At 35.6% G+C, this 12,038-nt stretch overlaps 1 protein-coding gene across 2 annotated transcripts in view; it reads right to left on the reverse strand.

Moving 5' to 3' along the window:
• SPINK5 (serine peptidase inhibitor Kazal type 5) overlaps nucleotides 1-12,038 on the reverse strand; it is a 74,867-nt gene that overhangs the window by 1,190 nt on the left and 61,639 nt on the right. The window contains exons 28-33 of one of the 2 annotated variants that reach the window (XM_003933988.4): nucleotides 11,623-11,695; nucleotides 10,849-10,938; nucleotides 10,611-10,738; nucleotides 9,393-9,489; nucleotides 4,941-5,071; nucleotides 2,494-2,584 (exon numbers count right to left, since the gene is read on the reverse strand). In XM_003933988.4, coding sequence (XP_003934037.2) covers nucleotides 2,494-2,584; nucleotides 4,941-5,071; nucleotides 9,393-9,489; nucleotides 10,611-10,738; nucleotides 10,849-10,938; nucleotides 11,623-11,695 — 610 coding nt within the window. The remainder of the gene's footprint in view (nucleotides 1-2,493; nucleotides 2,585-4,940; nucleotides 5,072-9,392; nucleotides 9,490-10,610; nucleotides 10,739-10,848; nucleotides 10,939-11,622; nucleotides 11,696-12,038) is intronic. The other variant, XM_003933987.4, reaches the window with a different exon arrangement.

Consider the following 12,038-nt stretch of genomic DNA (forward strand, 5'->3'; position numbering starts at 1 on the left):
GGCATGAGCAGCACTGTCATTCCAAACTCAAACCTTCACTCCAGGAGGTTTTCTTTGGTTTGAAAGTAGCAAGCTTTGGTCTTCCTGAATCCTTGAAAATCCGTCATGAAATTGATAGGTATAGATAAGAACAGTCATTTATTTATCTCACAAAATAATATCGGTGTTTTTATTAATATGGAAATTGCTTTCCAATATAGCAAATTGTGTTTTAATTGAGATAATGCCTTCTTGAGAGTGCTTAGACTTTAGAATCTCCTGACAACTAAAGCATGGTAGTAGAGCACTGGAAATGAAATCAGAATATCTACATTGAACTCAAGATATTATACTGAATGACTTTATTAAGTGACATTTTCCCCCAGGCTGACTTTTTGTAAAATGGGAAAGACAGTGATCCCCGCCCTAATCAAAATGCACATAAACCTCTAAAGAGCTATGTAAATCTTAGTAGTTACTGTATAATAGTCATTGCATAATAGAAAGTATTATGCACTTAGTAATCAAAGTGTGGGTTCCAGGATACTCAACCTACTTTCCCAAGAAAGTTGTGACTGCCTGGACTCTTATTCTATTTTTGAGATTTCACTTTCTTAGAGAAACTTTCACCCAGAAATAAAGTTCAGACAATAGTCTTCAACCCCAGTATATACATTCTTACTAGTCATCAGAACAATGTTAGGCCATGACCAATCCGTACCACCTGTACCCAAGATCACACCCTTGAATCTTACACAGGGACATGAAATTCCATCTGTGTTCAGGACACTTTTAATTTTTGTTTCATTAACTAATACTATAGTAATTTCTGTCATTATTAATGCCTGCTATGCAACTCCAGTGGAAAGTATACACCCAGAAATGGAGGAATGGCACCCTTTTACAACACCTTGTGTGCTGAGTTCCGGCAAGATTCTTCATTGTTTAAAGAAATACATCTTACCAGTATAAACCTATGGCAAGTTCTTTATAAAGTAGTTTTTTTCAAGATGCCTACACAGAATGAGAGTTACAGGGAAATGTAGTTTAAGGTATGGTCTATTGGACTGGCATAAAACTATTTTGACTTTTCTATCCTGAGATATATGTAACTAGGTGAGTTTGTGAGGAAATGCCACAATATATTCTGTCAATAAAATGGGGGGCAAACTACTAAGAATTTCTATATAATAATATAGGGACTGGAACACAATATAGGGACTAGAGTAAAAGTTTAAACTCTCTTTTTATGGATTCTGGTAAATAACCAGAATAAAGGTCTTTAAGTGGGTGGTAAATAACTTTGTCGAGTCCACGTGAGAAAGATAGAGTCTTTGGATTTCATTCCTATCCTTGGCTTTCTCTACACTGCTTTCAGCTGCTAATGTGGAACTAGAAAGACTCTAGCTTATGATTCTTGTTTTCACAGTTTCCCATAGCAAAGACTGCTTGGTAAGTGTTTTTAATAAAATGGCCTTATCTAGTATTGCTTGACTAAGATCTCCAAATCTGGCTGAATAGCTTCTGATTCCATTACTCCCAGAGCTTTCTGTGGCAGTGGAATGGAGCAAAGACAGTGTGAATAATAATAAATAGTATTATTAAGTGTAATGCATTAAAATATTATTTATTAAATATATTATCAAAGTATCATTGAAAATAATTTATTAAAAATAAATAAGCACTATACCATAGTTTATTTTTTTTAAGTTCATACTTTGGACTCTTCTCTTTTTCTAAATTCATATTTTGGTCATAGGCTTAATAATAATAATAGTGTCATTAATTTTTCGGACACTGTGTCAAATGCATAGAAGTCAGTCTTCATTGAATATTTTCATAGTTCATTGGGGTCTTTCGTTTAGAGTATTTATGTGATTTGCCAAAAATCTCATATATGAAGCACAGCAAAATTTGAAATTTGAAGTCATATTTATCTCATAACAAAATATTTTCTCTTATTTGAAAATTTCTATTTTTTCACATTATATACCATCTCTCTGAGGATGACTATTCAAATACAGTCATCAGGGAGAATCTTAAACTCAGTAATATATGTTGAAACATCCTTTCAGGGGTTTAAATGAAACTGGTCAACTTTTAATTCTGGGAAGTAATTTAATATAATGTAAAGTTCAAGAATTATATAGAAATTGTTTAAATCCAGCTCTGTCACTCTCTGACCTCTCTTGGTCTCTGTCTCAACTTTTTTTATTGTAAATCACAGAAAACACAACCTATCCTGAGCTAAGTAATGTTATGTTGGAGAGACTGCTCATAAACTGTCTATTAATGAACCCAGTAAATAGTTTAAAATATTAACTGCTACATTATTTTTACTTATTTCAGTAATTAGTTATCCTTCCAGTGAAAAATGTGACCAATTCTGAGTCACCTGACCTAGTGTCACCTTTCTGGCCAGAGAAATGTCCATTACTCAATGGAAGGGAACAGAAGCAGAACCCACTGCTCCTCACAACATAACCACGGAGCCCAGACTACTTATGCACTTACAGATGTGGGCATGCTGGCAGTGCTTGTTCCTGGGGTGCTGCTCTCCCCACACTTCCCTTTACTGCGGATGTGTGTATTTGTCTGGCGTATCCTAAAACAGATCAGAGGATGCTTCAACAGTGAGGAAATTCTCAGTTATAATAAGAAAATAAATAAGGACCAACGTGCAGGACATTTAGACATCAAACCAAGCTGCATTTAGAGGGAGAATCTGGGATCTGGATTCAACTGTTTCCATTTTCAGTAGACATCGTTCAGGCTGTCTCTCTTCTGCTCCAGATTTATTCCCTAGCTCTGGACCTATAGTGTCACATTTCATATACTTACATATTCATAGAAAATATTGGAAATAAACTTGCAGATCATCTGGCCTAAAGGCGATCTTACATTTATAGACAAGAGAATCAGATCCCAGAGAGATGTTTAACTATAGAGTACCAATAATATGATTTGGGGAATATAAAATATAACAAGACAAAAATGATAGTCTGAACTTTATAGTTGGAATGAATCTTAAGAAGTATGAATTTTAATGCCTCTCGGTGGAGAAATATGATGAATCAGACACGTACTTGTTTTCCTCTGGTGATGGGAAACTCATTATCTATCAAGGCAGTGTAATTTGTATTTTGGCATGGCTTAAGTTGAAATTGCTCTCCTATAATTTTCTCTAAAGCCTTAGAAATGAACATTGTTTCTTCTTGCCTCAGATAACCTGATCCTTCTTTATAATATATACTCCCAACTCCCTTAGCCAAACAAACTATCCTGAGGAATGCTTTCTTAATATTTTCATCATTTCAGTTTCTTACTCTAAAGTTCCCTTAAATAGATCATTTGTTATGGGTCTATAAAGTTGATGAAAATGTTGAAGAAAATTATATGGCCAATTTAGGCCCTGACATTTACACGAAAGAGGAATTGCAGGATTTCTGGGCTGGAAATAAGGTATATATAGAAATGGAATTCCTGGACAGTTATATTTATTCCTTAAACAAGAATTTCTTAATTATTAAAAAGGTCTATGAATGAATTTCAAGTACTCCAGGTACCAACGAATATTATGTGTGTGAATTGTTCATACCACATAATTTTTTTTAAATGTTCTTGAAAAGGGTACCTTTCTTCATATTATCTGAGGAATCTTTGGTCTTTGAAAATTTAAGGAACTACTGTCTTAGAAATAACAGTAGGATAGTGAAGAAAAAAATAACTGTATTTAGGCCCAAATCAATAAGGTCAAAATCCTGTCTGATCTACTTCTTAGCTTTATGACTTTGAACAAATTATTTGGACTCTCTGACCCTCAGATTAACCTTCTGTACAATAAAGATAACAACAATCTATAGCAGGTTGCAGGGATTCAGTGACTGAAATGTGAAGGTGCCCCCCTTATCTGTAAATGAAGGATTATGTTCAGATTTTATGCTCTTAAGCATATGACGTGAAGAGTGCCTTTTTCTTTTTAAATATTTTTCCAGGATTGAAAAGCAGGATATCAGGGAGTCCTATCCTCCTGTTCTGGCCCTTGCTTGCAGTGTCCTAAGAAAGATAAAGTAGTACATGAACTGCAGTGTAGGTCTGGGGCCAGGTGAGATGGACCAAGCTTTGTCACCATCCTCTCCTTGAAAGCTGGTCAAATGGAGGCCAGAGGAAAGGGACGCATATAGAGGCAGGGAGAAATTACTTAAAAATTTCAGAGAGCATTTGAGCACAGAAGAAACAACAAAACTAAAGCCAATAATAAAAGTGTTAAAATGAATCCCTTGTGTTGAACTTAAAATAAAAATATTTTTATATCTAGCAGTTCTTCTTAATCATCTGTGAAGTCAGAAGCTCAGAGAACTGTCTCCATTTCTCCAATGAAGGGAGTGAGATTCAGAATGAGATACTATGCCTCCACATAGTCATAAATATGAGAGCAGACATCACATCAACCATTTATTTATTGTGCTTCCTTTTGTACGGTGCACTTTCCTTTTGCAAGGTACTATTTCTTTCAAGAGGCAAGCTTAAAGAAATCAGAAATCTGTGGCTATCTTACAGTCTCAAGACATTTTATGCTGGGCTGACTTTATATAGCAGTTGTTCTCTACCGTTTTTCTTCACTACACACGGAACAAATGATGTTCACGCTCCCATGAGTGTACACAAGCTTATACCAATATTCTGCTACTGTAACCTCACTATTTTTTTCTTTCTCTTCTATCAGTAAAGCATATAGCAATGTAGCTAAGCAATGTAGGTAAGCAATTTGGGGAATAACCTCAAATCTTTTCTATTTTACATAAAAGTAACATAATTCACAAATTTTGAATTTTTAAATTCTACGATGAATAGATTACTTGTGACACACTCCAAATTTATATCATTACATTACTATGGCTTAACACTCTAGATGAGAAATTCTAAACTGGAAGATATGATGGGGCAACTTGAATACTTACAGGTTTTCATGACAGAGCATACAGGGATTGTTGTAGGTCTGACCATCGTCACCACAGACAGGCTTTAAATCCTTTGGACAAAGATAACCTATCCTGGGCAATACTCGGTAGTCTTTGCACATCTCAGAATCCTGAACAAGCAAAACACGAAGCAGACTTACTTGTTAACATTCAAGGAGAGTGATGGGCTTGAGAAAACTTCTTGAGTTCCTTAACCCAACTTGAACAAATGGTTGTAAAAGGAGTGTGATATAGGTTATGCAAACTAAAAGATTGCTTTTGCATCATATTTGTTGGATTTAACTTTTTGAATTTGGCAATTTTTAACAAGGTAAGTAAACAAAGAAACAAAGAATAACAAAACTTTAGTAAAGCAAAACCCCTTTATAATATGTGACACGATTATCTGACCCAAAGAAGAAAACCAGAATGATAGCATGCTAGAAATAATATTCGCTTTTTTAAGTGAAGGTACAGGTTACATACAGTCTAGGAAGGAAAGAATCGGAGGTAAATACCCATAAATTGCATGAGTTTTTGTGTCCTAGCTCTACTACTAACTAAAGAAATGACTTATCTAACTTTTCGCAGCCTTAATTTTCTCACCTGAAAATCATAAATAATAGTAGTTCTTACTTCATATTACTGCTTTAGGGGATTAAAACAGGTAATGCATATAAGTTCATGCTTACCACAGTGTCTGTCACATACTAAGTGTTCAGTAAATTTTAGTTGTCAGTATGTTTTCCATGGTAGAATATATATGTATATTTTCCATGTAGAAGAGGAAACATATTTGTTCTTTGTAGTTTTTTGGAAGTATGGGTTTAGTGATTAATGATAATAACAAGAACTTGATTGATTTTTTAAAAAGGCAAAAGGTAGAGCCAAAATATAAAAAAAAAGTGGATTCAAAAGCAAATAGGATGATGGAAGACTTAAATCCAATGGTATCAGTAATTACATAGAATATTAATAACTAAGTACTTCTGTTAAAAGACAGAAATTATCAAACTAGAAGAATGAAAAGAATCAACTATATAATATTTATAAGAAATATATTTATAAGTAAAAGAATGAGTTCTAAATAACTCACAGCTCAAAGTAATCATAAAATTTAGAAATGAATTGAATCACGAGGAAAATATAACTGATCAAATCCCAGCACCAAAGCAGTAATTTGGGGGAAATTTATAACTTTAACACATATATTAGAAAAGAAGAACATTCTCAAATGAATTATCTAAACTTTTAACTGAAGAAGCTAGCAAATGATGAGAATAGAAAAATTTTTAAAATAAATAATGAAGAAGAGAAATTGATGAAATAGAAAACAGAACAAGGCCAAAAGTTAGCTGCTTGAAAAGATTAATAAACTGATAAGCTACTTGCAAAATTGACCAGAATCAAGAAAACACACATTACCAATACTAGAGATAAAAGGCCATCACTATATGAACTATAAATATTAAAAGGATAATTTAGAAATGTTATGAATAACTATATGCCAAAAAAATTGAAAACATAGATGAAATTACTAAATTCCTTGAAAACTACTTACTGAAAACAGACACAGAGAAGATATAGAAAATTTGATAGGATGACATCTGTTAATATTCATTTCAGAAGAGTCAGGCAGTATTCGGTTGTTTGTTCCTTTCTTTTGATAAATGATTCAAACATCTAAATGAATTGCTTTAGGTTGTGGTAAGTTCTCCATATTGATATAAATATTCATGGACAATTTAGATCAGTAACTTATATGAATCTCTGGCAAAGGTTAGACTCAGCCAGGTATATATGAATCGTATTTTTCAGGTAGCTGGTGCTATAATGCTCAAAAGGTACTACAATGTTTCTCAGTCTCTCTCTCTTTTTTTTAACATAATATATCAACTCAACAAATTCTGTTGACTCTGCCTTCAAAACAGACCCAGTATCTAAGCAGCTTTCAAGAGCTCCACCACTACTAAGATGCTGTAAACTAGCATCATCTTGTCTGTGGACTACTGCAATAGCTAACCAGCTGTCCAGCCCTTGGCCTCCCTGCAGTGTTTTCAATAGATAACAGTCAAAGATATTCCTTTAAAACATAAATCAGGCCGGGCGCGGTGGCTCAAGCCTGTAATCCCAGCACTTTGGGAGGCCGAGGCGGGTGGATCACGAAGTCAAGAGATCGAGACCATCCTGGTCAACATGGTGAAACCCCATCTCTACTAAAAATACAAAAAATTAGCTGGGCATGGTGGCACGTGCCTGTAATCCCAGCTACTCAGGAGGCTGAGGCAGGAGAATTGTCTGAACCCAGGAGACGGAGGTTGCGGTGAGCCGAGATCGCGCCATTGCACTCCAGCCTGGGTAACGAGAGCGAAACTCCGTCTCAAAAAAAAAAAACAAAAACAAAAACAAAAAAACAAAAACATAAATCAAATTATATTACTCTTCTCAAAACCTTCATTCAGAATACTAGGTGAAGTCTTTAAAATTGTCTACAAAATCCTTTATAACACGCCCTCCCATTAGCTTCCTGACTTCCTCCTCTACAACTGAGGTAGCTGTATTTCAATAACACTAAGTGCTTTGCTATGTTTTCTGCCTGGAATATGTTTTCCTCAGATATACCTACAGAATCAATACCCTTACGTCTTGCTGCAAATGTCGCCTTCTGAAAGAGTTCTTCCTTGTATATGCTACTTACAATTGTATCCTCTCCACTCCCCATCTCAGAGTTTACTGTACCATATTTTTCTGCCTTATTTCCTCCTTGACATTATATTTTTATTTATTCATATTATTTATTCTATCTGCTTTTCCAAGATACTATGAACTCCATGTAGTGAGTGCTATCTGTTTTGTTTATAGTTATAACCTAGCATACATAAGTAATGCCTGGAAAAATAGCAGGTACTCAATAAGTATTTGTAGACTGACAAAGGGACTGCCACCTTGATGAAATGATGACTAATGAAACATTTATTTCTCCAAAAGAAATCTCAACTTCAAAACAGATTGTAGATTAGGAGGGAGAATGAGAGGGCTACTGGTCTACTGGTCATATCTTATTTCTTGCTGCTATCACAGATATAATCACTTTGTGATATTTCATTTAGCTATTTACTTGGATGTGTGCATTTCTTCTATGTGACTATTATACTTCAATAATTAAAAAAAGAAACACACATTTTGTGAATACCTCTTCTCCCCGTCTTTGGATACCTGATGCAGAGCCCAACTTACCAGAAATATGTAATTAATGCATATTTCATGTATGTAACTCATCTATTACCCTAGTTGCATTGGATGAACAATTAGGTAAAATTCATGTTGGATACCTTTCTTTCTCCTTTTCTGGGTCATCGGCCTAGGTGCTAAAATCTTCCTTTTAGGGCCCAATCTGAGAATCTGCTTGATGATCTCTTATCCCCTTTGCTTCTTTCTACTCCTCATCTTGCCAAGGTTCTACAAAGTAAATCCTATCATGCTAATGTACACCACACTTACATTACTGATGACCATCAGCTGAGAAAGAGAGAAAGAGAGAGAGATGGGGCCTTGTTCTGTCACCCAGGCTGGAGTGCAGTGGTGTTATCATGGCTCCTGGTAGCCTTGACCTCCTTGGCTCAAGCCATCCTTCCACCTTGGCCTCCTAAGTAGCTGGGACTATAGGCACAAGGCATCATGTCCAGCTAACTTTTTTTTTTTTTGTATTTTTTGTAGAGACAGAGTTTCACCATGTTGCCCAGGGTGGTCTTAAACTCCTGGGGCCGAGGAATATCATCCATCCACATCAGCCTCCTAAGTAGCTGGGACTACAGGCACAAGGCACGATGCCCGGCTTTATTTTTCTTTCTTTCTTTCTTTTTTTTTTTTTTTTGAATTTTTTGTAAAGACAGAGTTTCCTTATGTTGCCCAGGGTGGTCTCAAACTCCTGGGGCCAATGGATCCACCCGCCTTGGCCTCCCACAGCGCTAGGGTTATAGGCATGAGTCACCACACCCAGCCCAGCCCATATTTTAAATAAGAAGTTTTAGCTACTGCGAATTGCTAATTTGTGGAAATCTATGCCTGTGAGCATGCTCAGCATAGAGTTCTAGGATGTAGAAATGGATTTGGTTGGGGGAGGGAAGTAAGCAGAAGCTCCTGGTCTGCTAAAATTACAGAATTGAGGCACCTGACTACGTATTACCACATTTGAGATAAGTCACAATTATTCCATACTCACATTGAAAAATTTTAAATGTTCTAATAATCTCAAAGGGCATAGAATAATCCACTAATGAGAAATCCCAGAACTCTCACCAAGCATAAACTGCATTTAGTCCTCAAAGGACTTCAAGTCACACTGAATAAGCAAATCTCAGAGCCTTCTATGAAAACAGCCAATGGCAATAGGTTTTAAAAAATCAAGACAATTAAATTAATAAGTAGCTTTTCAGAAATAGTCCTTCTTACCAGAGAACTGAGAGAATCTAGGCTGTCTTCCTCTTGAGAAGCTCTAACATGGGATGGCTTTTCTTGAAGTTTTGCCCTTTCCAAAGCTTCTGTTAGACTACAGGAAAAAAAAAAGTAATTTAAAATAATATTCACAGGGAATTGTTCCTATAATTTCCAGTGAGAAGTTAAGCAATCCTCATAAAATATGACAGAGGCCTGGTGTGGTGGCTCACGGCTGTAACCCCAGCACTTTGGGAGGCCTGGGTTGGCAGATCACCTGAGTTCAGGAGTTAGAGACCAGCCTGGCCAACATGATAAAACTCCATTTCTACTAAAAGTACAAAAATTAGCTGGATGTGGTGGTGGACACCTGTTATCCCAGCTACTCAGAAAGCTGAGGCAGGAGAATTGCTTAAACCTGGGAGGCAGAGGTTGCAGTGAGCTGAGATTGCACCATTGTGTCAACAGAGTGAGACTGGTCAACAGAGTGAGACTCTGTCTCAAAAAGTAAGTAAATAAATAAATACATACATACATAAAACAGAATCACAGAACATTAAGATAGTGACCAGGATGATACATTAGGAAAAGTACACAATTAGGAGCTGGTTTAGAGCTTTAATCACTTAACAGAGGACAAGTGGCTTCATGTTCTTAAGTTTTGATTTCTAGAACATAAAAGGAGGGTAGTATTGGTAATTCCTTCCTCAAGGAAGAATCACTATGAAAAGCTAAATACATTTGATTATTGTTGTATTCACAGTGCACTTTACAACCATCATCATCATCATCATCTATAATGTCCATGGGTCCCCATTTCTAGTTGCTTTTTAGAATAACCCAGAAAATAAATTCCATAGCCTTAAAATTCTGATTTAATATAGTTCGGGGTGTAAAAATTTGTATTTATTTTTAGAAGGCATCTCAATTGAGTCTGATCTAGTTATGAAATAAAGATCTCAAATAATTTCTTCTAATTATGATGTTGAAAGCTGAAAAAAGTTGTTTAATGACACAGCTGGTATACATCGTGGTTAGACCTTTCATGTAGAATTTCTGTCTCCAAGTCTAAATGTCCTTTCTACTATATTAGGTGTTCTCAGCTCGGGGGCCTTAATTCTAAAGACATTTAAAAAATTCTATGGGGTTCATAAACATACAAATTTATTCAATCAGCAGTTTCTAAAAACGCAGTTCCCTTGCTGGCTGCAGGGGAAGCAGAATCCTCTTACTCACAAGACAGCTCTGCACATGAAGCACTTGTTTGTATAGAACTTTCCATCAGCACCACGGACTGGGTCACTCTCTCTAGGGCAGATGAGCTCATTGTTCTTTATATAGTTTCGAAATTCACTGCACTGATCCTAGAAAATGAGAGAGGGAAAGTGATCATGGCTTTGTCCCTTTTTTGGCTTAGTGATTTTGTCCAACTTGGTTTTAGAAAGTCCACAATTAGCTCTGTGCTCAGACTCACTGTACTTATCCTGGCAATAGAGGCCAAGGAACCCACAGGTTGCCTAAACTTGGCATCCTCTGCTTCATTCTGAACCTCTCTGCACTGGTCCTGAAAATGTAGGGAAACATAAAACAACACTGGACAGACCTTCCTGTTTTCCTCTCCCTTTCATCCATCCCTCCTTTCCCCTATTTTCCACATGAAGCATGCTTTTGACAAAAGGACAATTACTCAGGGATCTTACTCTATAAATGTGATTGTTACTGTTAAAGAACTGAATGAAGATGTCTTCTCTGCAGTCTTGAAAAGCAAATAGAAAAAAAAAGCATCACGCATGCACACTACTGATTTTTTAATGCTGATAAAATCATCTGGAGAAAACAGAAAAGAAGCTAAAAGGGAAGCTTAGTTTATATTGCCTGAATTATTAAAATAAACGTCAACAATCTACCCAAAGCCTTACTTTACACTTAAAATGTCAAACATAAGCATGCAGTTGAAGTGGTAAAGAATTTTACCCTCTACTTTTCAATCCATATTTTTCCCAAGGAGAAAAGACTAGAACAATAATTGACACACACTGTTAGAGAATTTTCCACAAAAATCAAAAAAGGTATCAAACCCCGAAGCCCCCAAAAAATCTTCCTATGATCCAAAGTGACAATATTAGCAAAATCAATTTTCTTTGAAGTTAAGAGATTAGTATCTGTATTATTCCCAAAACTGGAGAAGAATGTGAAATTCTGAGAATGAAAAGTAAAATAGTTATTTTGGTATACTTTAAGAAATAACCTTTGCATCATTTGAGGCCTTGACAGTTGATTTCTCTTCATTATTCTTTTTTCTTTCATTAGCTTCTCTATCACTGCAGAATAAAAAAAAAAAGACAGAGTAATTTTTCCAGGGTTGTTACTGAGTTGTCTTTAATCACGCATTTCTTCAGTTCCAAACATTGGCAAATCTAACACTATTTTCTTATACCTAAAAAAAAAAAAAAGAAAAATCTAAGAATACTCTTTTATAAGCTAATCAATTCTGATTGTTGGAATTTTCATGACAACGTATTTGCAGTAATGCTATCAGCTTTCATAGATTTTGTTACTATACTCTTACCCAGAACAATATGAATCTAAAAGGCCCTTATTTTTCTTACATAAAACAGACTTAAGACTCTCATCTTGAAAGTTGCTATATTTTTCATGTTTACT

This window comes from Saimiri boliviensis, chromosome 1, assembly GCF_048565385.1.
Source record: "Saimiri boliviensis isolate mSaiBol1 chromosome 1, mSaiBol1.pri, whole genome shotgun sequence".
NCBI lineage: Eukaryota > Metazoa > Chordata > Mammalia > Primates > Cebidae > Saimiri > Saimiri boliviensis.